The sequence below is a fragment of the Phasianus colchicus genome, chromosome 20 (genome assembly GCF_987193195.1).
Source record: "Phasianus colchicus chromosome 20, bPhaCol1.hap1.1, whole genome shotgun sequence".
Taxonomy (NCBI): Eukaryota; Metazoa; Chordata; class Aves; order Galliformes; family Phasianidae; genus Phasianus; species Phasianus colchicus.
The window spans coordinates 6,178,582-6,206,250 of record NC_143455.1 but is presented as its reverse complement, the minus strand read 5'-3'; the positions used below and the strand labels follow the sequence as shown (position 1 = coordinate 6,206,250).

Here is a 27,669-nt window from a genome sequence, read left to right as displayed (position 1 = left end):
CGGCGGAACGCCGGGCTGCGGGATCCGGGAGGCGGCGGCGGCGGTGGCGGCGGCTCAGGCGGCGGCGGGCCGGGCCCTGTGGGGCGGCGCCGGGCCGGAGGGGGCCGAGAGGAGCGAAGGCCTCGAGGCGTAGCTGCGAGGGGGCCGTGCGGACGGCGCCATGGCGGAGACGATCGTAAGCGCGGCCCGGAGGAGGCGGTGTGGGGCGGGGGAGGGGCGATGAGGCAGCAGATTCCTGTGGGGCGGGGTAGGCCGCGGTGGGGCTGTGCTGCTCGGGGTAACGCGGGGCCCAGGCCGGGCCGCCCGCAGGGGCACGAGAGGAGGGCGGGCGTCCAGAGCGCCGTGCGGTGCTCCGTTCTGCTTCCTGCCCCTGTGAGCGGAGGGTAGAAGAGACCCGCCGGGGATGTTGGTAGCTTCCCGTGTCGCCCCGGTCTGCCTTTCCCTCCTGTCAGTGTCCCAACGTGGCTCTTCTCCGCACGTCGGTGCTCGTTTGCCCGCTCCTCGGGAAGGCGGGGGCACCCGGGGTCATATCTGCTCCTTCCCGAGCTCTCCTTTTGCTGCTGGTTTTTTCCTTCCTCCGACTTAAGGCTGCAGCAGAACTGGTGTTGTTTCAGTGCTGGGGCTCTCCGTCCCTCTGAGCAGGGATGTGGGTCCCGGTGCTGTGCAGGTGTCCATTAGCGCTGCTTAGAGCCGTGTTTGCGTGCATGCTGTCCCACAGAAGCTCTGATTCAGTTGAATTCCACACGTGAGGTCAGAGCTGGGACAAAAAAGCAGCATTTGCGTTTTTTTGTTGTTTTTTTTTTTTCCCATGCCAACTTTTGCAGGGTTTCCAACACGGGGATCATTCATCCTGCAAACGTTGCTCACGTGCTACCAAGTCGCTCCCGCTTGCATCTGCACTCTTGCATTAAAAGTAGAGGTGGGGGGGAATGTGTTGTGTGTGCATGGACAACTCTGTGCTGCCCACGTAACTCAGGCTGTCTGTCCTCTTCTCCCCCAGATAATCCGTGTGCAGTCGCCAGAAGGGGTGAAACGCATCACAGCCACCAAGAGAGAGACAGTAGCCACGTTCCTCAAGAAGGTACTGCAGCTCTCCTCCTTTGCAGGGCTGCCAGTGATGTTCTGTAATGGGTGGCATTGCTTACCCTAAGTGGGAAAACGTGCTGTGGGGATCAGTTCCAGAGGGATAAAGAATCAATTTAGGGAAGAAAACTTACTCAGCTTCTCAATTGGAATTTTTTGGGGTGGGAGCTTTCTTGGGAGAGGTTGTGTGTGTAGTGTTCTCCCAGGGAAACGTCAGCTGTGGAAGCAAAGGCTGATGACACAGGCACTCCAGCTGTTTGACAGATTGGTCTCTTCAAACATGATCCAGTTAAAATTCAGCTTCATGATCTGTGATTTGAATGTCATTTGGATGAGTTTTGCATGCCACTGGTTTTCCTTTATAGTTATGGAGAGAGCAAGCAAATGATTAAGGCAAGATCATAAAGCAGTGTGAGAGTCTCTGGGGGTCTTATGGGAAAGATTTCCCCCCTGAGGTTTGAGGAACGCACTGAGTTTTGGAGTTCTCAGATGTGGAGCTGACTGCAGTTTGTTCTTTGGTCTGGTGCAGCTGCTTGGTGTTTGCTGTTTAAAAGGGAGCAGTTCTCCATTTCCTTACCTCCTGGATTAGGATTTCTTTTCTTCACAAGAGAAGTGCTTTGTGTTCCTTAAAGGGCTATTCTTTTGGTCAGCTAGATTTCCTTTCTCCCTGCAAGGGAGAAGGGGAGCAGGCTGAAATGTTCAGCTGTTTGTGAGTCCGAGCTTTGTTTGAAGCTTGGGCCCAACCACGACAACAATCCCCTCCTGACTAAGCCAAAATTCAGATGGGTTTCAGGGCTGGGTCAGAGATACCCCCTGCAGCCTCTGAACAGTCTCACCCATGGCAAAAGCATTGCTTTCAGAGCTCCTGGAACCTGTGCAAAGCAAGCTGCTCAGTTTCAAGGGTTTGTATTACCAAAGAGAGTGCAGAACAATTGTGCTTGCCAGCAGCTAATGTCGAAACAAAAGCATTGGCCCTCGCTAAAATTGCCTGTTGATCTGGGGAGAACTATATCCTCCTGCAGAGCTGAATGAAAGAGGCGCTTGAGTTTCTTTCCTAGTGCAGGGTGGTTTGGTGGAGTTGTACTGTGTGCTGTTGCTGTCTCTGAGCTCTACCAAAGCTGCAGAGATGAGCATTTGACTTAAGAATTTAGGAAGAAGCTTGTCATCTAGAGAAACTTTCAACTCCATTTCTAAACTGGTTAAGTTTTAACATAGCAGAATTTGAAAGTTGGAGAGGCTATAAATGATATTTGATAGAGAGTAAAGCAGCTTCAGCTGTGCTGCTGAGAGGATTAGGTGGAAAAAAGCCTTCCTGGGGACTGAGACTGTGGAATGGTTATTGTGAGGGTAAGTTCTGTCAGGAGACAAGAGGCAAATGGTGGTGGTGGGGGGAGAGAAACAGGCATGAGGACAGCAGGAATAGCCTCTCTGAAATGTATATAATAACAGGTAGGCATGATCTGAGGGCAGAAGAGCCACAGAGACAAAGATCTGGACCAAGGAACTCTGGTGATAGCAAGATGAGAATGACATGGTTGGTGTGTGCTGCAGGGCTGGAGTGTGGGGTCTGGAGAGGATAGTTTCTCCCCTCGTAGTCATTACAGTGCTTGCCTGGGTTTAGATATTATACTGTTTGTGTTACACGAGTGAGGCATGTTCTGTTTAAGTTGCTTTTTTACTTAATTGCTTGTGTTACTAAGTGTTTCTATTTTTCTCAGTTATCCTGTGCTCTTCAGAAATGAGGATGAATTCAGCTAAGCTTTTGCAATAGAAGTTCCCTGGACTTAGCACTTGCTCTGAGCAACTTTCAGCATCTGACCTGGGGTGTGAGGTATCTTAAACTTTGTCATCCTTTCTCTTTCAGGTTGCAAAAGAATTTGGTTTCAGGAATAATGGGTTTTCTGTCTACACCAATAGAAACAGGACAGGAGAGATCACAGCATCACAAAACAAATCCCTCAACTTACTGAAAATCAAGTGAGTCCTGACAGAGAGTGCTGTGGGTGGAGGGGAGCTTTGTACAACAGGGTGCCTTTTCTCTAAGCTTGTCTGAACTCTCCCCTCCGAGCTGAGCAGCAGCAGCCACAATCACAGTACAGCAGTCTCCAGCTTTCAGCTGTCGCTCGCCAGCTGCCTGAAGAGACAGTCTTGACTGACATGCAGAAACAGTGGTGGTCAAAACAACTAGGTGTTAGGCTGTGGCAGCTGCTTCTTTGGTCTCTTTTTGCATTGCAATTTGCTTCTGTGGGTCAGCAACAGGCCTTGTTTGCTCCCTCATCCCTGCTTGCACTCAAACTGTACTTTTGCTTTTTTTTCCCCCTGTTTTAATGCCAGGGTCTGATAATTCCCTACACAGAAGCCAGAAGCCGGGTGCCTAGGGAGATCAGAAATGCCAAATGGTTGATTCACTTTGTGTTTTGTTGGAATGTCTTCACTCTGTTAACATCAAGAATAACATTAAACTGACTTAAAATACTAGAGCTGCTGCCACTGTGTGCAGCTTGTTACTTGATTATATCAGCACTGGGAGCTGCCTTGGGAGGGCTGCGCCTTGGTGTGCACAGGAGCCACGTAAATCCCTTTCTCTGGTGGAGCTGTTGCCTCTTTCTGCTTTCTCTTCCTTTTCCCTTGATCTTGTCTCCTGATAAAAAGATGCAAGAGAAGAAGGTAGCTAATGCTCTTAGTAGAGCTGTGTTTGTTAGTCTGTCTGTAGCCTGTGATAAATCGCACGCTCCTCTGTGATCCAGGAAGTTTGCTACCCAGAAGTACGCGCTGAAGGAGCATGGACACTGATGTGGTTTGTAACGAGCAGCAGATCTAGCACAGGCGTTTCCTGCGCTCTGCAGCACGAAGGAGCCAATTCCTTCAAGTGGTTAGGGTGAAGGTCTGGTGTAGTTCAGTTGCTGGTGGAAGGGGGTGGAGTCTGAGTCTTTCCAGCTGTCTGAGTGCAGCGTGGCTTATCACCTGCGCTCCCACCCCGCTGTATCTGGAAGCAAAGCTTGTACAGTGCTGATGCCCGTGTATTTTTTCCACCCCTACAGGCATGGTGATATGCTGTTTCTGTACCCCTCGAGCCCAGCAGGCTCATCCTCAGAGACAATGGACACCTCTGTCTCCCAGAGCTTGCGGCCGGTGGGGGCACCGCAGGTGGTGGAAGATGACATCGACCAGTATCTGATCAAACAGGATGGGAAGATTTATCGAAATCGAGACCAGCAGCTGTAAGTACCGACAGGCTGTTTGCTGTCAGTGCATCTGTGCCTCACCAGACTGTCACATCTTGCCTGAAAACAAGAGCCAGGAAATGTGCTATGGGAACTGCTGTCTGAGCCACTGCTTTATCCTCGCTGCCTTTGAAATATTCACAAGGGAAAACAGCCCTTGCCATTGTCTTGCAAGGTTAAAGTAAGGCTCTGGTGAGCTGAGGAAGGAAGCAGATACCAAAATTCCAGGGGCTTAGCCAGGAAGGACTTGTTCAGAGCATATATTGTTTTGATCAAGGTGGCCCCTGTTAGAAGACTGGCAGTCATATATTTTGTGCTCTGAAAACAGCAGCTTCTGTTCCATATGGTGTCAGTATGCAGCTCCTGTTATCTGGGTCCTGAGGTGACAGGTGTGCTGAGCCAGGTCTGCATCTTGTGTGAGAGGTGTGAACAAGGAAATGCTTTCAGCCAGACCTTCAGCCTCAGTATGGCTCAGCCAGCAGCAATGGAAAGCACAGCATTGGGGTTTGGTGTGTTTGGTAAAACGCAGACAGCTCCTCTGGGCTCTCTAGAACCCTCACCTTTCCTACTGCCCTGCAGGGGCAGCTGACACAGCTCCACATGTCTTTGGTTGCAGTGCTGGGGTGTGTCTGGCACATGGCCAGGGATGTCCCAGGCAGAAGCCCTTCTGTGTCTTCAGATCCCACCACTCCTTATAAAGGAAAAATAAAATGGAGGGAATGAGTGGAGGCCACGTCCAATGGCAGAGATGTGGAATTTGGACTTGGGTCTCTGCCTCTGCTTGGTTTTTGGCTTCCTTTCCATCACATGCCTTTCTTAACCTTCCTGTGAAACCGTTGAGTCCATTTTGCTAACAGGAATGCAGCAAGGTTTAACTTTGCCAAAACTCTTAGCTGCAAGAGGCTTAGATAAACAAAGCAGCTTGTATTTTTGTAAGGGTAATAATACAATGGTGACTTAATACCACCATAAATCTCCACTGATGCTGCTGAAATGTCCTCTGTCTGGATGGTTGTTTTTTGTGACTCATTGTTAACAGTGTTCCAGTTGGCTCCTGCCTGGTGGTTGGTTTGGGGCTAGGCCCCTCCACAAAGTAGCTTCTGAAAGGACTCGAGTGAAAATGTTAAAGGCAACCAGGAATTCTTTCTAAGACAGAATAGCTCATCCTTCCCTTTTGTATTGTCTTCCATATGGTTTATCTTCAGTGCTGCAGCAGCAAGGAAGTTTGGAGAGATGAAGCATTAAGGTAGAAAATCCTATCTAACCTTCTCAGGCTGATGATAAATGAGGCAAGTGTCACATTATTGAAACAATAAAGGCAAAACCCACCACTCCATAGCAAAAACATTGTCTTTAACTTGACCACGTTTTTCAAAAGAATAAATGAAGGTATTGTTCTTAGCAGGGAGCCAAAGCACAGTGGCGGATATTTATGATAAAATGTGTGTGTCTGGGCTTGTTCCTGTATTTGTGAGTGCATATCAATCTAAACATGAGGGGATGCTGGTGTTTGGCTGAGTGCATTAGCAGCCTTTAGTGGTCCTTTATGTACATTATCTGCCACAATACTTTGTTAAAAGCACTGCTGCAACTGGATCCCATCCATTTCGTTTTTAGAAGAGCCAACATCCATGCTGCTCTCTAGAGGATCTCTTTGCAAAGCTAGCACTGACCTGTTCGTAGTGCTGGGGCAGAGATGCACGGGGATTCTTTTGTATTTTCTTTTTAATCAGTCTCCTCAAAAGGAGATGTTTTCCCCTCTGCTTTGTAACTTCACCCAACAGGTCCTTATCGGCCTGATAAACACATGCTTCCCTGCTTGTTCCAGACCATCCTCTAGTGACTGATAAAGGGTGAATGTTTTGGTTGTCTTTCTGTTAAAACCACACAGGCCAGCCCTGTGACGTACATTTGAAATTCTTTGAATTGAAATACAACCTCCAGGTGGAGTTGTAAAACTTGAGAAGCTGCAATCTGACGTTGGCTCACGTGGCTGTCCAGAGCAGAATTGCTTGCCAGTGACACAGGCATGAGAAGAGTTTGATCTTGACCCAAGACTCTCACATTTAATCTCACACTACTGCTGTCTGTCATATGCCATAATAAGTGCAGAGTTGCTCAGGGTAAGATGATTGTCCAGGGCTTCTACACTAAAACTGTTAAGCTGTAACAGTCACTCTAGACTAACTTCTCTGTTATTGAATGAGACTTATGCTAATTCTGTTTCTCTTTGCATAGGTGTCGCCACGGCCCCTTGGGTAAATGTGTGCATTGTGTACCATTAGAGGTAAGAGCCCCAGGAAAGTCTTACAGAAAATCACCATGGGAAGGCACATCACCTGAAGCTCTTGGATTCAGTTTCTCCCAGTAGGAATGCTTCTCCTCGTAGCGTGTCCCACATAGAGATGGCAGCTCTGAGTCAGAATCCTGCCATGCACTTTCAGAGGTGCCAGCTTGTGTCCAGGCTAGTTAAAGCTCTGGGCCTTCGTGACCCTGGATTTCTTCTGTTTTTCTGCAGTAATGGTTTAAGCAGAAGGTACTTTGAGAGCTCTAATTTTCCTCCCTCTCCACTGTTGCCTGGGTCTTCCTGTTTCATCCCCCTTTCTTCATGCATCACAGCACTTGCCAGTTTAACCACCTATTATTCAGGTTGAAGGCAGCTTTAGTAACACCTACAAATGTGCTAAGCTGTGTAATTTAGGGCGTGCAGCAGTGATCTGTGAGAAGTCTGTGTGAGCCACAATGGCTGTTCCTCACATCCCTGCCACGTGCTTCAGAAGTTCCTTGGCCTTGTTTGAGCAGCTGGGCTTTTTGTTTGTTGTTACACACTGAAAGAAAAAAGCATTTTGCCTTTGAGACTCGCTCTGATTTGTGGAGCCAATCTGTTATGAAAAGTAGGAGGTGTTAATAAAACTCACTGTTGTAAGGTCCCACTGTTTCTGTCACAGTAGTAGCTGTCTTGAAAAGGAGCCTAAATTTTCTTGATTGTTTCCACATTGAGAGACAGTGGGATTGAATCTAGAACATCCATTTGTTCAGTGATCAGTGTACCATCAGGCAGGTGTCTGACCTGGCTTTTCTTTGTGTGATGTTTTTGGCAGCCTTTTGATGAGGATTATTTAAACCATCTGGAACCTCCTGTGAAGCATATGTCGTTCCATGCCTACATCAGGAAGCTGACCGGAGGGGCAGACAAGTAAGAAAATCTCAATGTTTAAGGGAATCTAGCTGTACTTTTTTTTATCTTAAATAAAAACAAAAAAAAAAAACAAAAAAACCCAAAAAAACAAAAAACAACAAAAGCACATTTGCACAGCTCTCACTGGAGTAATGTTGGATGCAGCTTTTGGATGTCAAGCCGAGGAGAAAACATGTTTAAAAGTAAAGAAAAAGCTTTTGGTTATGGATTTCTTTCTTTTTTTTTATGTGTGTGTGGCAAACTAATTGCTTCCAGGAACACTGCTGATGGGGGGAGAAGGCCAGATGGATGGAAGGAGGTTCCCTGCTTACACCGAGTTCCAAGCCTGGGTCTCAGCTTTGTGGAGAGGCACTGAGCCTGTGGTGGATCTGAGGAGCGTTTATTTACCAACTGTTTTCTGATCTTCCTATGTGAATAGAGCAACAGAGGGGCCTACCATTTCTCAGGGCCTGATTCTGTACTGTCCCACTTGCCATGTGCTCTCAGAAACAGTTTCTTTTTGTGGCCACTGATTGTCACACATTAATGGGAGAAGAAGGCATCCCTGCTTTATGGTGGAGCTGAGGATGCTGTGGTGACAGGACAAATAAGGACTGAACTGAGAGCTCAGCTCCTTTCAATAAGTTATGCAGAGGTGTAATCTCCTCCCTCCTATTCCTAAATGCAGTTGGGAGTTTTTTAATGTCTTTTGAGATGTAGCTCAAGTCTGTAATACTTTGATTTGAAGGGAACTTCCCCTTGCAGGAAGCTTTGTGCACATGAAAGGAACTCTGATTTGCCTTCACAATATAATCTATTACTTCCTATGTGCTGCATAAATTATTTAAGCTGTGTCCTATGTGTTTTCTCTGTGCTCTCATTAGAATACCTGATTAGAGGCTGGGGTGGACAAACTCAACAGAGTTTGTGTGGCACTTGGAGGTCCTCTGAAGATGCAAAGCATTGGTGACACCATATCTCCTCCCTGTTTCCTCAGTGATGTTTCTGGCTACTTGCTTTTTTGAGACCCAGAAGCATTTACCATGTTAACAGCAGCCTTGTCTTTTTCTTCTTGCAGGGGGAAATTTGTTGCCCTGGAAAACATCAGCTGCAAGATCAAGTCAGGCTGTGAAGGGCACCCTCCTTGGCCAGAAGGCATTTGCACAAAGTGTCAGCCAAGTGCCATCACTCTCAACAGACAGGTGAGCCAGTGCTTACAGGGGCCATTGAGCTTCAAGCCAAAAAGAGTTGATTTTTATTTTTGGAGAGATGATGTCAAGAACAGCCAGCTTGGAGCAGGATGCCTTTGTGTATTGGCAGTTGTTGAGGAAATGGCTGTTAAGGTCTTCAGTCCTTGCAGGAAGGACTCCAGAATATATCTGCTTCAGCAGTTTTGTCTTAATATGAGACGTCTGAGCTGGCACCACTAGCAGTGAATCTTCACTTCTTTATTCTTTCATGGGATCTAAAAGCCTTCCCACTGTTTCTCATTGATTCCTCTTAAGTTTCACTGTCTCTTCTAGTTGCAAAAGCTGATGGGATAAGGGCCCTAGTAAAGAAGCCAAGCTAAGGGGATTCTGGGGATGCTCAGCACTTCCCCACAGCCCAGCCCGTGGTGAGTTCTGCTTGCTGGGCCAAGGAGTGGTGATGAAAGCTGAAGCAGAGGGGAGGGAGGCAGCATTCCCTGTTCCTGTGGTGCCATGGTTCACCTGTAGGGGGCTGCGTGCATCCTGGGCAGCTGGGGAAAGTGTTGGCAGTAGGCGAAGGAGCTGGACCCAGTGGAGGATGGCCTGACGCTTGAACTTTGTCAAACAGAAATACAGGCATGTTGACAACATCATGTTTGAGAACCACACAATTGCAGATCGCTTCCTAGACTTCTGGCGGAAGACAGGAAACCAGCATCTTGGGTATTTGTATGGCCGGTACACGGAGCACAAAGACATCCCTCTGGGGATCAGGGCGGAGGTGGCTGCCATCTATGAACCCCCACAGGTAATACAAGCTGTGTACCCAGGCGTCACTGTTGACTCATGATCGGGGAACAAAGAAACACTTCTCTGTTTGGGTAATCTCGTGCAGGGTTTCCCAGTGCAACTCTATTAGGAAAACAGTCCCATGAGAATGACTTTTTATGGCCCTCTGGTTGCTAATGTTGTCACTAGTTATTGCCACTAAAAGAATTTTAAAACCGAGGCTAGCTTTTTATTATTCTTCTTTTACATTCCTCTGTTCTCTGATTACCATTTCCAAGGTTATGGTACAGAACAGTTGAAAACAAATTCTATGCTAACTTAAAAAAATGTTAGCCTTCGCTTTAATTTCTTACCAACTCTCTGGGAAAACTTAAAGCAGCTTAATTAGACAGAAATCACATCTGCTGCTTTGATGGGTAACATTGGTACGTCCGAGTGGGAGCAGCTGAGTCACCACTAGATGGTGCACGGCACCACCGTGTGTTTCCACAGCCCCAGCAGGTCCTGGAGTCCGGCCTCAGCCAGCCCGAAAGCTGAGCTCCGGGTTACGGAGCTGCAGATAGAGCCTTTTGTAAGCTCTTCTGTTTGTTTCAGATATCAGCACAGCCATGCCCTCTGTTTCGGTCTGGCTGTTAAATTCTCACTTTGGAAGCTCACATGGTTTACTTGTGCATGGCAAAAGCAAGGAAGCTTTTACTTTGTTGGCAAGCAGTCTCTGCTGTGCTTCTTGGCAGAGCATCTCCCCACATGAGAAAGCTCGCCTCTGAAACGCACCCATATGGAGTTGTGTTTTCCAGGCCTGGGTGGTGGCCCCTGCATTCCTTGAACTTCTGCCTCTGCACTGCTCAGAGACTCCAACAAATGAAACAGAAGGGCAGGACTGGCAGGTTGAACTGAGCTTTGGAAAATTATATAATCTCTCCTTTTCCAAAGCTCTCAGAAGCAGCGATAGCCTGTTTGTAAGTGCTGAGCAAGAGTCTTTCATTCATAAACCCCTGCGTGGTTTGCAGGCCTAACTGGAGAGCTCCTGCAGGATGAGGCTGTGAGTAACAGAGGTCTCTGGAGTGAGAGCAGTCAGGGCTAATGCTGAGGAGAAAATGCAGAACTGCTCTTCCATCCTCTGCCTTGTTCGTGGTGATGGTTAAGTGTGCTGTGGTTTTTCCTGTACTGTTTTACTAGCAAGATTTCCTTTATGCAGATTGGTACTCAGAACAGCCTGGAGATCCTGGAAGATCCAAAAGCAGAAGTTGTGGATGAGATTGCTGCCAAGCTTGGACTGAGAAAGGTTAGGATGATGCTGGATATCATGCATCTTTTGCATGGCAATGAAGAAAGTCACCAGCAGTTCTCTTCTGTTCTGTGGGGCTATTGAAGACCATTTGGGTTCATTTGAAATCTTGCTTAAGTGTTGGTAGCTCTTACTCTAAGTATATTAAAAAAAAAAGAAAGAAGCAACCACGAATGTTTTTGTGAGGACGAGCATGCAGCAGGGCTGTTCAGCTGCAGTCAGCAATCCTCTGTCATGAATGACATCAAAGGGAGTAGCAAAGAAGAAAAAACACAATTTTCCCTTTATTTCTCCTCTGACAGGAGCCATTCCTGGTAGCATCTCCCCTGCAAGTGCTAATTTGGCACAGATGTAGCTGGAGTTGCCTTCTGAGTTTATTCTTCCTTCTGGCAGAATCTACATTCCGCTTCCAGGAGCGGAGGCTCCTGCTGGATTTTTATTCTCATCAGCAGGTCCTGCCTCTCAGTGCTGCTCAGACAGGCTGTGGTGAGCTAATCTGAATGTTGGCTGGAGGTTTGGGTCCCCCAGCAGCTGAGCCTCAGTCCTCTGTTCCTCTTGTGCCTGTGGTCTGCCAGTAATCCAATCAGGACATACAGGCACTGGGATCTGCTGGCTTGCTGACATCTCTCACACCTGTACCAATAGATTTTTCTGTTTTGGGAAATAATTTGGTGTCATGTGAATGCTAGGAATGAGACGTACACAAACAAGAATTGACTTGCTAAAGAACATGCAAATCAGAAAAGGCTCAGTGCAGCAGACTATAAACATCTGTGGTGAGGTCTTTTGTTCTCTGAAGATAAGATCTTTAGCGTTTTCCAGTGTCTGAACCAAAGCTTCTGTATGTGTTGTTTATTTCCATATTTTAACTTTGCTTCTCACACCAGATATTTTTAATCAGTGTGATTTAACATGCAGCTTACTGCTCGGTGCAGGTTTTTGTCTTTCTGGGCTCTGCTGGGAATCTGCAGCAGTGACCCTTGCCCTGAAGGGTTAATGCTTTGGGAGTTGGTCACGAGGGGCTGATCAGAGCTGTTTTTAGCACACGTGTAGAAGGGTTCATGCAGCGGTGTGTGTGTACACATCTATACTCATATGTGCAAACAATGCAAAAAGCAGGAATGTATTTTTTGGAACGGAGCAGGCTGATTTGGAATGAGTCACACTCCAGTGGGAGCATACAAGCTTTATCTTAACTGGGGACTGCAGGCTTCAAAATGAGATCATGTGAGCTGCTTTGTCATCTGCTGGCACTTCTGCTGCTGCTTTGCTCTGAATGCTCAATAGGAAATGCTTTTTGCTGTGGGTGGGAGGAGGTAGCGGCTGAGAAGCCTCTTGCAGCCTCCAGATCTTTCCATGAAAAAATATTCCATAGTGAAACATAAAGCTGCAGGTGCCCCCGGCTGGCCAGCTGGCACGCTGCTCCTGGAAATCGTATTCAAATGAGCCCAGCACAGCTGGGAGAGCCATTTCCTTCAGGCAGCATGCAGCAAGGCTGCACCAGGAGCCAAGAACATCTTGTCCTGCTAGGAGAGAATGTATAAGCTCTCTACTGTGGGTTTGGGTTTCCTTTTTTTTTTTTTTTTCCCCTCTTAAAGCAATTTTCTTCATAACACTGCTTTATAGGTTGGCTGGATATTTACTGATCTGGTCTCTGAAGACACACGGAAAGGGACTGTTCGGTACAGCAGGAACAAGGTGAGACTCGAGTGTCACTCATCACCACCACTGGAATTGAGGGCTTGTGTCATCACCTGACTGCTGGCTCTGCCAAAAAGAGAAGGAGGGCAGCACAGGGCTGAGGGGTGACACTGAGACTGAAATTCTTGTGATGTGTGGGTTTCAGCTGCTGAAGAAAAAGGAGCTTGAGCTCAAAGAGAGCCCTGTTAGAGGGGTTGGAGCACTGTTGGAGAGGTTGGAGCTGTTTAGATAGAAGGCAGAGCTGCAGTCCTTCACCTGTTCTGCTTTAAGAAAATTATGTTTGTGGTTTAAGAAAAACTGAGTGGAGAGAGTTTTTGTGCCATGCAAGTTCAGCGGGCAAAAGTGATTGACTCAGAGGATGTGGGCAGGGCTTGGTGAGGCATGGGGCTTGAGTACTCAAACTCTGACCTTCTCAGTTACCTATAATTCTAAAATCAGGGATATCCCTTTAGAAAATGAAATACCATAATAAAGTGAGCCTGGAAAGGTGGGTGGAACCAAAAGTGGGACGGTCGTTCTGGCAAAAATCAGGCTTGTGACTGGAGAGCTGATAAGTCACATTCTTCTCTCAGTCTCTGCAGCTTCTACGAAAGCTTGTTTTACCAGGGTGTTGGTAGTTTTCCTTGGCTACAGACCAGGGAAATAGGTCTAGGCTGCATCGTGTTGGCCTTTTTGTTGACGTTTCTGCTTTTCTCTCAGGACACCTATTATCTAAGTGCAGAAGAGTGCATCACAGCTGGAAACTTTCAGAACCAGCACCCCAACATCTGTCGCCTTTCTCCAGATGGTCATTTCGGATCCAAGTTTGTCACAGTTGTGGCTACAGGTATAAATGGGCCTCAGCTTGCCCCAGCTCTCTTGATTACACACAAATTATCTTTTGTTAATAGAAGAAGAATACGCAGCTCTGCCAGAGGAATTCAGATGTCTTGGTCCCCATCTGTCCTATTTAACAAGGGCTTTGCCTTGTTCCATCAAGTAAAATACATTTTTGTTCTTTCTTTGTGTTATCTTCTTTTCAGCTATTTACCCTGTCCCCTGCAGGAATCTCAGATGAAGCTCATACTTGGAGCACCCACCTCTCTGATCCAGAAAGCATTTTTTGCCTGCAGCTAAGGGAATATCTGTCAATTGCATTTTTTTGTTTTGAACGTTTAATCTCAGAGTCCTCTTGCCTGAAAGCGACAGTGCAGAACCACAGCAATCCAGATCCTGGAAGTTATTTTAGGTGATTCAGCAGAAAGGAGGGATCTTTATCTCCCTTATGCTGCTGACAGGGAAACCCTTATGTAGGATTCCCTGCTCTTCTGTGCATGGAAATGTTTTTTGTTTTACTGGGGCAAACAGAAGACTGCACGATGCTTTGCTTTGTCACCTCTGAATTTAACCACTTTCACAGCAAGTTTCCAAAGGCACTGGGCTGCAGGGCAATGCTGGCATGTGCTGGGAGAGTTGTAGCATTAAAATTTCAATCTGCTCTTCTTTGTGGGATGACACACATGTATTCATTTAACATTTCCCCGGAGCAGATACACTGGGTTCTGGGTCTGTTTAGCACAGTGAAAAAAAAAAAACCAACCATGACTTCCAAACAGCATCCAATATGAAAAGTCAAAATGTGATATTATATTGCCTCTTCTGAGCTCAATTTAAGTGTTTTTGGAGCCTCTTTTAGTGAGAATGCTCTCACAGTTAACAGACCCATGCAATCAGACAGCTGCCCTGCATTCCAGGCTGCTGAACACATCAATCTTCCATTAAAGATAAATGTGTATCTCACTCTTTTATTGTATTTATTTTTTCTTTTTTTAAACAAACTGTTTTCTTGAGAAAATGATGGCTGGCTTTATTCAGGCCTTCCTCATGTCTTGGTCTAAGTTTAACTTCTAGGAGTGTTTGTTCTGGAGCAGTGAGTGATTCAGGTTAGAGATCAAAGAGAAGAGAAGGAATATTTCCTCTTTTCTGTTCCAGATAATTTCATTCTCTTCTGTTCTATCAGCCCATCAGGTTTCTATTTAAACACCCAATTCCTTCCTTTTGTGCACTGTAAGTATAATTGGATAGTTTACATCAACTTTGCCTTTAAGTTCTCTATGTGGGTTAATTCTTCTCCCCTCCTGAATTCCTAGGTTTGGAAATTGTAATGCTTTCCTACCATCTGCCTGTATTTTCTCTTTCCAGTTGTGCTCTAATGACATATGACCTGATGTTGCTTACATTATCCAAATTAAAGCACCAAACATGTGATGCTTTGGTGAGCCAGAGTCTTAATTTCTACTTTCCATGTCAGATTTCCACCAAGCCATCCATAATAGGCTGAGAAAACAATTTTTTCTTCTTATGCCTGACATTACCTGGTGGCAAGCCCTGAATCTGCAGGTCATGGTACATTGGAGGTAAAGCAGGCTTGCAGGAGTCGTGCGCAGATGAGAGCAAATACCTGCAGGTTGCTGAGTTTCGACTTTGTCCAAAAGGACAGCTAAGCCTCACTTAAGCTCCTGGCAAAGTTCTCTATCTGTCACTGTCTCATTAGGCCAAGTGTGAAAATGGTGCTGAAGAAGTATGTTACTAAATAAATGTAGAGCTTGGAGGAGGATTCTTGCCTAGAAATGCCTCCTGTGCAGCAGCCCCAGTGCTTCCTTCTCACTCTTAGGACTATCATGTTTTATATTGCTCTTTGAGTCATGCCTCTCTCAGTTATACCCAGCAAATCACTCTCCTGTGTAACTTTGATCCGGGTTCTTCTCTTTCAGGTGGTCCCGACAACCAGGTCCACTTTGAGGGGTACCAGGTCTCCAATCAGTGCATGGCGCTGGTTCGTGATGAGTGCCTGCTGCCCTGCCGCGATGCACCAGAGCTGGGCTATGCGAAGGAGTCCAGCAGTGAGCAGTATGTGCCTGATGTGTTCTATAAGGTGAGCACTGCGTGCTTGTGGGCGGGGGAGCTGCAAAAACGGCTCTGCTGTGTGTCTGGAAATCAGCACGGCCAGCACAGGAAGGGATGTCTTTGAGGTCTGAACTATTTTCGGTAGTAACCATTCACCACATGTCTGCAAAGTAATTGCATAAGCTCCATTTCCCCCTTGTAAAAGAGCTGTTATGATTTCCAGTGCAGCAGTAGCCATTGGCTATCCAGCTCCTAAATGAAGTGATCCACTGAAAGCCCACAGCAAGTACTCTGAATTCACCTCCTCTTGTATTTGTTGGCTGAATCTGCCATGTTCTCTGTTGATTTTAATCCCCGTCTGAGTTCAGCTTCCTCCACTTCACCGTTGCGTGATGTGAGCTAGCACAAATAGTGCTGTCAGAGCAGTGGGTTCCTTGTGCAGTGCAGGGATTTGCTCACGTATGACATGCTGACAGACACCAGCTGGGTAAGAAATGCAACAAAAGAGTGTAATTCATGCAGCTAGAGGAGAGACAGCCCTGTGCGTGCTTCTCTGCAACAAAAGGAAGGTGTGAAGGCTTTCAGACCAGTGGTGGCACAGGAGCGCATCCCTGGCCTTCCTCTCTAGCACTGAATGTCCTGCCTGTGCTCTGGTCCTGTGCTCTGGTCACACAGTAAACTCCAAAAGCTGGTCCTGAGGAGCAGTGGGAGATGCGTGGATCCAGAGTGCTTTCATTTGAAGTGCCATGCAAGAGCATTGCTGGCATCTGGCCTGCTGCAGTTCCCAGTACAGTTTCCATGATGAATGGGCTGTCATTATTCACTTGGCAGTCGTTTCTGGAGCTTCTCAGACCTCCTGTGTGTGCAGGGCTGAGTTAGAAACTTGGGGACAGGATCTCTGCAGACGCTAACAGCACTGCGTCTACAACTTGTGTATGTTGGTGCCCCATGAACAAGGGCAGGGGAATTAATTAATGGCATGGCATGCTAGCTAATTAGCTATCCATCACCCCAGTTAGTTATCTCCTTCTTGTCTGTCTGATGCTCAAAGCCCGCTCAGCCTGCAGCACTGCTGCCATCTGTATTAAAGCTGTCCATGGAGGAGGTTGGGCTGTGCAGAGCTGCCATCATTTGGGCCAGCGGAAATGAGCACGTTGTACACCACCAGCAGAAGCAGAGCTTGTCAGGATGCTCCCGTATTGCCCAAAGCTCAGATTAGGAAATGCAAGCTGGGCCAAATTAGCCCATGAGGCTCCACCCCTCAGTGCTGCACTGCTTTGGCTCCACCTGAAAATGAGGAACACCTTTCGGCTAAATTCAAGTGTTGGAAAGGAATCTGTACTCTCAGAAAGCCAGATAAAAATCCGTGCTTTTCTCCTTAGCGTGCAGACAGCTTGCTATGAGGAGCTGATAAGCCAGGTCCGTTTAGATACAGCGCAGCTCCATTGTGCAACGGCTGGCCTTGGATGAGGAGCTGACATCATCTCTGGCGCGCTGCGGTCCTGCACAGAGCGCTGTGCCACGCAGGGTGCAGCCTTGCAGGAGGCTGCAGGTCTGCGTCCCACATGTGGGCCACCCTGGGTGCTCAGAGCAGCAGGAAGCCAGTGGGTGTTCCCCTCAGGTCTTCGCTCCCATTCCTAATCTGAAGCAGGGAGATGAACAGAGTGCTCGCTGATGGCTCCGGCATCATGTGGAAATTTCCATGAGCAACTGATTCACTGGGTCGGGCTGCAGCTTATTTCATATGTTTTATAACTTCTATCCATAATTGCCTTTTTCATGATGTGCTCAAGGAAGGCTTGAGGACTGCTCTGGCGAGTGTAATTGTCCTTTAGACTTAAACGTGTTTGGCTGCAGGATCTCTTAATTTTTTTCTTTTTTCTTTTTATTTTTTGGAATGTTCTTAAATCAATGGAAAGCTTAGTCACTCCTGGCTTTGAAAACCTTTGGGGTCTCATTAAATGTATAAGGCTTGAGGTCAGAGACACTACCTCATAGTTACTGGGTTGGTGACAACAATGGTGTCAAAGCATTGGCTAAATACACTTTTGAGGAGCAGCAGTCCAGTGTTTGGCCACACAGCAGAGAACATCTGGCTCTGCAGCACCCTGCTGCCCCTTCCTCTGTCAAAACTACAGGAGCTGAGCAGTCCTTGGTGTGAGGGGTTCCCTCTGTGCTGCCTCCCCACCTCTGGCTTTAGCAGAGCATTGCCCTTTGGAGTAGTAGCTGCATTTTGTCTCAGATGGAGAAGCTATTGCCGGTAGAGAGAAAAATCCATGTATGTGTTCCTCTATAATAAATGCAGTGTTCATTTGAAAAAGCCCTTTAGGATGAAAGAAGCTAACGCAAATTTATTATAATTGGATGTGAATCAGAAGGTCAATGTCGGTTTAGTATGAATGTATTTATAGAACTTTGCATCCACATACAAGGAAAAAAAAATCTATTGAACTCCTCCTGTACCTGCCTGCAGCAGGGTAATGCAGAAGATTCACCTTCAGCTCTTGCAAATAGGAAGAGAGATGTATGGAAGTGCAAGTTAACAGCAGTGCTTCGGTCACGTTGTTCAGAGATGCCCTGTGCCTCCACTCACAGCAGTGCTGTCACTTCAGCAGTGGCTGCTAGGAAGTGTGTGGGGTGGGTAATGCTGCAGGAGGGGTACAGGTATGAGACCTGCAGTGTCAGGGACTGCAGTGTGTGCACATGGAGGTGACTGGAGAGAGAACAATGTCTGTCCTCTGTCAGCAAGCTGTTTGTGTGTGTTCTGCTCTACGTTGTGTTTGCAAAGCAGAAGCAGCAGCTGAACAGGGCTCACCTTGGTGCTGCGTTGGCACAGGTGGGCTCTTCTTCCTCCATGGAAGTGGGAAAATCAATGGCAGCAGCCTTGTCCTGCTGGGACGAGGCGTTTTTCCTGAGCTCCAGCCTTATGATTTCTGTATGTCTTTACCATTCTCTTTGTGTTGGCTGTTAGCCCTCCTGCTCAGAGGAACCACCCCCGTGGAACTGGCAGGGTATGCTTTCTGCACAGGGCCATTGCTTTCCTGGCTGACAAAGGCTGAGTTCTGCTCTAGTGTGGAAGTCCAGGGCTTTGGGGCTGTGGGTGTGAGTTGCTCTGCACTGAGAGGCGTCTCCAGGTGAGATCAGCCAGAGGGAAGAACACATCCCCTTTGCCTCCCAGGTTGTCTGTGAAGCATCACAGGGCCGTGCTGCTTCCAATTTGAATGTTGCACAACCAGCACATGCTTCTTGGCAAGTTCAGTGCAAAGAAATCCAGGATGGAGTCTCTGTTGTCAAGACACAGACACACAAACTGGGGTAACCAGTGTGCTTGCGAGCAAAATGATGTCGCAACGGCCACTGCGTCTTCAGCTGAACATGACACATGGGCATTTTCCATTCCTTCTGCCCTCAAGCAGTCACCTGCCTCGTCTATCTGGTTCTAGAAAACACCCAGATTGGATTTCTTTTCAGTAAGAGATTAACCTTGAACCAGCTACCCAGAGGTGGCGTTGCTTGTTGTGCTCAGTGCCTCTTTTGGGTCTGACCCCTCCCAGCAGGCTGCCTGTGCCTGGTGCTGTGCTGCCTGTGTGCTCCCAGCTCCATCCAGGCATGCTGAGTGCCCAGCAGCAGCAGTGCCCAGCTGCTCCCTACAGCCCCTACATCCCACAGATGGACGTTCTGCTCTTTGTTAGCCTCGTGGGCAGCTCAGTCTCACTTAGTGGGAGGGGAGGGTTGCTGTGTTTTACAGGATTGCTGTGTGTTGCAGACTCTTTGACACGTTTGAAGAATTGGATTTAGGGACTGGCTTTGGCTCTTACGACAGGTATTACCCTTAGTGCAAACAAGTTGCCATCCTTGTGAAGAGTTGCATTTTACAGCTGCCTTAATGCTGCCCGAAGGTTCTTCAGGACGGTGCATGACGAAAACCCTTCACAATGGCAGCAGTGTTGTGAAAGAGCCCTTTGCCCCAGAGAGTCCAGCAAGTGCCTTTTGCATTTACAGCAGTTGTGGTGCCTGGGCCTCGGCTTCTTGCTGCCAGCCCAGCTCCCATCTGGCCCAGGCAGGGACCAGCAGCAGGGTGCTTTGTTTTCGTTGGAGCTGATCGGGTTGCAGACCTGCAGCTGCTCTCAGGCTGTCCCCGGTGTGGCACATATTGCTTCTGGCCATGCACTTTGAAATCCTTTTGCCAGGGAGGAGGCAGTAGCCAGGCTGTGTAGGGATCTCTCTGACAGCACAGGACTTCCCCTGGCTTCCTCCCAAAGCTTTGTCCTGGACTGTAAAAGCCTTCTTAGCCTTAAATGTCCCAGCTGCTGTGGGGAGGAGGATGCTCAGTTAGCTCACCAGGAGTCTCCTGAGAAGTGTTTCAACTCTCACTGACCTGTTGCTTACTTGTAGAAAGGTCACTTTGTTTCTGTGTGTTGGCTGCTCTGCGTGGGGGTGCAGGACTGCTCAGGAAGGCTCCTGGCGGAGGGAAAAGCAAACCCAAACCCAGAGTTGCTCAGCTCCATGGAGTCTTTAGCAGAGTGGGGAAGACAAATGGCACGGGATGTTGGCAGCCCTGAGGCAGCCACTACAGAGCCAAGCCTCCTTCCTGGCTGCTCCATCACCTCTGTGTTGGAAACCCTGAAGCCACCCAGGACCGCTTCTTGCAGTGCAGAGCTGTGCTATGCATCCCGACCTGCTTGGCAGCACACCCAGCGTGCACCCATCCTTTGCCCTGTTTGACCTTGTGGGTTTGCAGCTTCTGCCTCAAAACAGTGTTTTCAAGCCTCCAATCGCAATGCCTGATGTAATCTCACTTTGCTCCTGTCTTCAGGATGATTCATTGTCCTGATCCTCCAGGCCTCCCTGCTCGATTTTTGTCCAGGTGCCAAAGAGTTTCACTTTGTTAACTCCTTCCTGCCCCACTTGTGGCTGCTGAGCAGAGTGCAGAGGCGTTGAGGTCTGGGGCTATGGGGTGCAGCAATGGTGCCCACATGCAGAGCCACTGCCAAGTGTGGGATGGAGATGTCTGTCTCCCAGCAGTTCTCCCAGCTTGACATTTGTTAAGGCCTTTAAAACTTAATTGCCTGTTAAAATGGTATATGGGGGCTGGAGAGAAGTGCTGGCTGGGTGGGGGGGGCTTCATTTGGGGAGCAGCAGGGTCTGGGCACGTCCCCTGACTCAGGGGGAGCAAGGTTCCAGCTCGGCTTCAACCATGTCATGCATCTTGAAGGCCTCAGCAGCGTGACATTAAAAAGGAGGCATTTAACATGGAAATCCCCAGAGGCGGAGATTAAAGCGAACAGGTGCTGGAAAAATGTTTCTGCATATTAGAACTTAATTAGATTTGAAAATGAATTCCAGATGGGCTAATTATGTGTGAGTTGTTGCAGGTTCTTTCTTGCAGGGGCAGGACTGTGTTTGGGATGCTGGTGCAGTTGGGTTGGATGTGATTTGTGGCTCTGGCGCTATCGCTGCGATCTGGAAGCAGGTTGGCTTTCAGGCCCTGTGATCTCTCTGAAAAGGCTCCACGTCTCCTGCTGCCGCTGTCAGAGCCGTGGAGATCTGAGGCCACCAGCCACCAGCTTGTTGCTGAAATAACCACAGGGCCAACAAGCTGTCATGTTCAAGGAGAAAAGATCCTTATCGGGACTGCTTTTAAAAGGAGCTTCAAAGACAGGAAGGTGGATTTTGACAAAGAAAACCGTTCCTGGGGACGGGGTGCTGCTGGGGGTGGAGGTGGGGAGGGGGCTGGTGGCAGGGGGCTGCGGCCTCAGGCACTCAGCACGCCGGAGCCTGCTGGGGCAGCATCCATCTGTGAGTGGCTGCATACCTCCACTGCACACATCCAGAGTAACTGAGCGGTGCTGATAGCAGGGAGTGGTGTTTTCCAACAGGAAAATGTGGCTTGTGGGAGGATGGCAGCCCCAGGCAGCTCGTCCTGCTGGCTCAGCCCGGGTCTGCCTGCGGCCGCTGGGACTCTGCACATCAATGTAAACTTTTATGTAAGGTCTCTGATTGGAAATCATGGGTGTATAATTTATACGTGGCTCCGTGAATGATTTATAACATGTTAAGTGATGATTTAGGTAGAAAATACAACCCCCTCTTACAGAATCTTTAATGAAAAGTGTCACTTCTTATGAATTTATTTCTGAAGCTGTGTTTGAACTCAGCATGTTTGACATAAATCAGGTCTAATTGTCATTTTATGATTAATGAACGTATGCTGGCCGTTTTTCTCCATAATTAAACTTTATGTTCAGTTCACCTGGCAAAGCCAAACAAGTTTATGCACTGTGATGTGCTGGCCCTTTGGGTCTGCGTGTGAGAAAGTGCCTGGACTTCCAGCTCCCAAGCAGAAGCAAGCTCAGATTAGAGACTCCTGGCAAGTTTTGCAGCAAGTCAGGTTTGCCTTGGCTGAGAAAGCAGATGTGGAGCTATCCCTCCTTTTAAGACAGTGCTGCTTCTGAAGTGGCATTTACACTCCCCAGATAATGCTTGCCATCTCTCTAGTGGCAAATGTTCATGACAAGATGCTTCATGTGAGCATCAGAGTTACAGAGGTCTTGGAGCTGGAGGAGCTGCAGAGCTCTGTGTCCTTCTCTGTGCCCCAAACCATCTACCAACACAGAGGATCCCGGAGCTGCAGCATGGATCTGTTCAGGGATGCCTCCCTGAGGCTTCTTGCCATTTCTGCACTAATCACACTCTTCTCTTTCAGGACATAGACAAGTTTGGCAATGAGATCACACAGCTGGCTCGTCCTCTCCCTGTCGAGTACCTAATCATAGACGTAAGTATTCATTGCACTTTGCTGGAGTAAGAGGTGGTCAGAGCAGAGTTCCTAACCCACCTCTAAATTTCACACTGGAGCTGATTTGTAGGATAGGCTGATTCTCTCCCCCCTTTCCCAGTTACAGCCTGGCACTTCTAGCAGAGGTGCAGGAGGCAGCATGCTGTGAGTGATGCAGTGCTCTCTGGGCACAGCCTGCAGTGGTGCCAGGGAACGCCCTTGCTTTCTGAGAAGGCCCTGCCTGGTGCCTTATCACTGCTGGGAGGTGGCACGTAGCCATGTGGCAGAAGCAGCCAGCCCCACACGTGTGTGCTGGGCACCACCTCGCGGGGAGCTAATTAGAAAGCTCCGCTTGTGTCTCCCTTAGCAGCAATGAAGGATCCAGCTCTTTGTGGTGACTCAGCAGACCAGGTTGGTGCTACCAAAATGCCTTTTCCTGGGGGAGGGCAGTAGGAGATACAGCACAGAGCTTGGCTGGAGCAGAGCCACGGCCTGCCCATGTGCAAGCCCTGCCAGGCACTGGGGCACGGCGCTGCCCTTTGGCTCAAAAGGGAACTGTTACGGTGTGGAAGAGAAGAAAGCAAAATAATTCAGATGATAGATAATATTGCTGAGTCGGAGTTGGTGCCAATAAGGATTAAATCCACCCAGAGCCACTGCTCTGCTCCAGCTGCCCTTGGCATCGGTGCTGTCCCGCAGCACAGGGAAGCTGGCAGTCAGGAGCTTTCCCCTTGCTCTTCCCCGTGCCTGCCAACGCCTGGTGTGTGTGTGCCCCTTATCAGCATGGCTCAGAACAAGGGGCCCATTGTGCAGGGCCCTTGGACACCCTTTGCCAGTCGACAGTGCTGGAACGTATTTATTGCTCAAGTAGTAAAGGCATCTGTTTCCAGACTACCTGGGGTGTAATTAAGATGAAAACAGATTGACAGAACATGCATTTAGGAGCAGTCTGGAAAGCTGCATTTCTGAAGCATCTTGTGTTGCCTCGTTTTTTCATGATTCGAGTTTATACTGAACTGGCAGGTATTTCTGCATGTCTGCTTACAAAGAGCCTCCCTGTCAGGGCAGAGTAACTGACACCACAGCTTTAAAGCCCTCAGAGTGAGAGAACTGGTTTAATTGTCAACTGCTGGCCTCTGAACCCAGGAGCCTCTCAGGTAAGGTGGGAGCAATGTTGTGTTCCCCCTTCCCACCTGTCCGTTTGGCACAGGAGGCAGGGTTAGTGCCCCTCTGAGTGCAGAGACACTTAAATAACATGAAGAGATGCTTTCTTGGCATTATGCAGTCCAGAAACCAGTGGAACGGTCCTGGTGTAAGAGCTCTGTTGTCCCCCACAGTACTAAGGACACCCTCAGGTGACACCCCAAGCAGGGCAGGGCTGCAGGGGGAACTGCTGTGCTGTTGTAATGACTGAGCTCAGACCATTTCCCTCAGCTTCATTAAAAGTGATGGCTGGAAGCTGGGGGATTCACTGATTGCAACATTGCTTTAAATGTTAAAAGCCATCAGAAGATCCATGCTGTAATTGCCTTCCTGGCTGAGCTCTAATGTGCAGCCATGGCTGCTCTCGATGCTCAGAAGCCTTTCTTCCTGTAGCCCTTCTACCTCTCCTGCTGCTAATGTTCTGGTCGTCCTTTCTTGGATTTTCAGATTACTACAACTTTCCCCAAGGATCCAGTCTACACTTTTTCTATTTCTCAAAATCCATTTCCCATTGAGAACCATGATGTGCTGGGAGAAACTCAGGTAAGCAATCGATGGCAAAGTTTTATTTCATACAGAGACGTCATCTGTTTCCCTTATACTTTCTAATGTCTGCAAAAGGACAGCTGCAGTTGTGCCCTTACATCACCCTCCTGTGGTTCAGTCCAGCATTGCCAAACTCTGCCTGTGTGCAGATGGGGGCTGGGTGTGCTCCCCTCTCAGGGCTGAGCTCTGGGCCACCTCGTGCTCTGCCAGGGCTGTGGTCTGCAGATACTAAAGCAACCCAGGGACTAAAGCAACCCAGCTGAACTCTGGCCCCAGAGAGACAGGATAGGACACTGTGACAGCAGTAGGACGAGGGTCTGATGCTCCAGCTCCAACAGCACCATCTTTTCTTCCTGGGCTGATACTTAAAACACAGAGATCTTTTACTGAATGGGGCTCATAGTGTTGAGCAGAGGCAGCTGCTGCACAGTCTGAGGCATGCACGGGACTTTGCCAGCACATGGAAGACTTGAGTTGCTTTAAGGCAAGCAGCTAGTTTCTGCTAGGCCACACTAAAGGTGTCTAAGGCTTCCTCCAAAAGCAATCACAAATGAAGGGCTCCTGCACACAGAGAGCAGGGAAGAGAAGGCGGGGGATGGAGGGGCTGCCTCGCCTGCCTCTTCCTCAGGGACCAGGCTTTGCCTTTAGCTCACTGCCTCTGCTCAGTACGTTGGGTTTGGAATCAGCTCTGGATGTGCTGCTGGGAGAGGAGGGGCAGTGTGGACCCCTATTTCTCTGGAAGCTGTTAGCTGCAGCACAGCCAGGCAGGGGTCTGATTTCAGGATGGTCTGCACGTTGCACAAAAGAGGACAAGAGTGTTACCATGTCTGTTAGTGGATCTGAATAGGAAATCAAAGTTATCACATGGAGGGAAAATGACTTCTTTTTCTTACTTTCCTGTCTTGCAGGACTTCCACAGCTTGGCCACCTACCTGTCCCAAAATACTTCCTCTGTTTTCTTAGACATCGTTTCCGATTTCCATCTGCTCCTCTTCCTGGTCACGAACGAGGTCATGCCTCTGCGGGTACGTAAGCGACAGCAGACGGCCACATGTCAGTGTCACTGAGGCCCTCTTGCTGCACGGGGGACAGCGGCACAGCTCCAGGCACGTCCCATGCCTTCTGGGGACATGCAGCTGGCCCGACGCCTGTTCTTCCAGACTGACCTTTCAGCAGAGGGCTTAAAAGTGAAACTGAAGCCCCCAGCTGGGCCAAGAACTCCCAGAGCACTGCTCGGAGCAGTGAGGGGGTGAGGGCTGTTAGGATGGTCACAGGCGGGATGCAGCCAACTTGGCTGTGGCTCAGAGAGCTGGAAACATTTATAAAAAAGTATCTCAGAATCAAAAATTCCAGTTGTAACGATAACAAGATCAGAGCCTCCAGATCTCTATGAGGCCAGCAGCTTCCTGCTCATGCATCTCTGCCTCTCTTGGCATGGTACTGGTGGTTGCCCAGGCCCCCAGTTAACATCTGGACCTCGGACCTTCCCATTTCAAGCAGCATGCCAGCAGAACAAGCCATGTGTTTGCAAGAGGCCTCGTGGGCGCATGTGCAGGGCGGCTGGGCTGACCCTGGGCAGCTGGAGATCAGGCTGGGGCTGCACACGGGCTGGGGGTTGGGCATGGTGCTTCCCGAGACAGCTGCATTGGGAATATTTGTGCCCTGCTGGGAATTGGGCTCAGTGTGCACAGCACAGGGCAGCACAGCTTCCAGCTGCAGCCTCTGAGCAGAGGGAGTTGAAGCCTTTGGGTTTTAGAGTACATCTGAATGCTGGGGGGAGCAGAAGGGATAGGTTCAGTCTTATTCCCCAACAAGCGAACATCACTTGTGCAACCCCAAAGGCTCTTTAGAAAATGGTGGTAAGTCAGACTTGCAGCTCTGCCTCAATGTGACCAGTGGAGGGCTGGAAGGCTCTGGGTCATAGCTGCAGGCTGTTTGCAAGAGAAGTATCCAGCACTGATATCCCTCTTTTGGCTTTCAGGACAGTATCAGCTTGTTGCTGGAAGCTGTGAGGACCAAAAACGAGGAGCTTGCACAGACCTGGAAGAAGTCAGAGCAGTGGGCCACCATCGAGCAACTGTGCAGTAAGAAATGGGGTCCCTGGGACACAGTCCTTTGTCATTCAGTCCGTGGGCTGGGCTGACTGGTGTGGGCACAGCACAGGGTCTTTAGTGCTCAGTGTGGGTGCTGAGATCTGTCTGTGCCTGGGAGCAGTGCCTGGTGCCAGCCTTGGGGTGAAGGCAGCTTGGGGGCAGGGAGATTCCTGCCTGCTGGGACAGGATGTAGGCAGGGTTGTTGTCCGTTCCCAGCACCTCTCCCTGCTTTGACCTTGCTCTTTCTCTCGCAGGCACAGTTGGTGTCCAGCTGCCAGGACTGCATGAATATGGTGCTGTGGGCGGTTCGACACACGCCGTGTCGGCGGCCATGTGGGCCTGCCAGCACTGCACCTTCATGAACCAGCCAGGCACGGACCACTGCGAGATGTGCAGCCTGCCCCGGACCTAGCCTCAGCAGTGCGGCAGCCGACTCCAATACAGAGCAAACCCTTGAGCAGCAGGAGTGGTGCTTGACCCCTCCCCTTCCCGCTCCAGCCCTCCTTGGTTGCCCCTCTCTTCCTTCCAGGGGCAGCCATGCTGTCACATCATGAGGTGGGCACCCTGGGCTTAGCCTGATGCTGGCCTCTCACTTCACCTCAGTCTCTGGACGGGCCCTTGCCTAGCAGGGCTCAGGGCGGCTCTGTGTGGGGCCAGCCAGGGCCTATCCTTCCCTTCCCTCTCCCCTGCCCACAGCATCCCCTACCCTGCAGAGGAGGCGGGGAGGCAGTGGCATCTCCCTGCCCCCAGCTTTGCTCCCCGCTCCCCTTTTCCTGCCTTTGTGGCTGGCTGCCGCCAGCCTTGGCTTTCCAGGCAGCCCTGGCCTGGCCGTACCCACAGCTTTTGTGCTAAACAGCCCATGCGGGGTGAGCAGATGACTGTTAGCAGTGTTGGACCAGGCAGCAGCTCTGCCGGGCCAGACTATGTGTGCTGGCAGCGCTCCCAGAGCAGGATAGGATCCCTGGCAATGGGTGAGGGGTGGGCACGTGCCAGCTCACGGCTTGGCGCTGCACCCGCAGCCTCGCTCTCTCTGGCTGCAGGGATGCTACGGCAGCCCGGGTCATTCCTGGGGGCTGCAGGAAGGCTGTTCCTTCCCCGAAGGCTTTGCTGTCCACTCAGATAGTGGGGAACGTGCTGGGGGGCCATGTAACTCAGGCCTCTGCTGCAGTACCCACTGATTTTTGTGCGTGTCCCCCCTGGGCACCGTGCTGGAGGTGGGGGCCGGGCTACACTCTTGCTGCTCTCTCCCTGCTTTAGAGCCTGACTAGGGGCTGGAAAGGGGCGGGCAGCGCCCTGTGACCCTGTCTCAGGGCTGCCCGACCCCTGGTGATTCGGGTTTCGGTTCGATTCCTGGGGCTCCGGTTTTAGCACTGTTTCGTGCCGCTTTGCAGGAGGGAGGCGTGAGGCCCCGTCCTGGCACGGACCCCGGGACGGGCACGGAGACCCTCGCTGCTGCCCGTGGGCTTTGTCTCGTGCTGAGGAGCGGCTGCCGGCCCCGCCCCGCCGCGGGGCGCTCGGGCTGTGGCTGCGGTTTGCTTTTCCCCTCGGTTTGTTGGTGTTTGGGGTTGCAGCGTTTTGCGGTGCCTGGACCGAACGACCCAGTCGCAAGGGTCTGCGAGTAACGTTGAATAAAAGCACCTGAAACGAGAGCCGGCGCTGTGCCTTCCTGCGCTCTGTTCCTGGACCGCGGCCGTCCCTCTGGCCGGCTTGGGC

General features: G+C 49.6%; 1 protein-coding gene across 1 annotated transcript; it reads left to right on the top strand.

Moving 5' to 3' along the window:
• The first annotated feature begins 14 nt into the window (after positions 1-14).
• On the top strand, positions 15-27,605 carry NPLOC4 (NPL4 homolog, ubiquitin recognition factor). The gene is made up of 17 exons (XM_031598881.2): positions 15-175; positions 1,001-1,081; positions 2,948-3,060; positions 4,125-4,304; positions 6,546-6,594; positions 7,409-7,503; positions 8,564-8,687; positions 9,301-9,480; positions 10,660-10,746; positions 12,376-12,447; positions 13,150-13,276; positions 15,204-15,364; positions 22,043-22,114; positions 23,765-23,860; positions 24,772-24,888; positions 25,845-25,947; positions 26,211-27,605. The coding sequence occupies exons 1-17, from the start codon at positions 161-163 to the stop codon at positions 26,366-26,368; spliced, it is 1,830 nt and encodes a 609-aa protein (XP_031454741.1). The 5' UTR covers positions 15-160; the 3' UTR covers positions 26,369-27,605.
• The last annotated feature ends 64 nt before the right edge of the window (positions 27,606-27,669 follow it).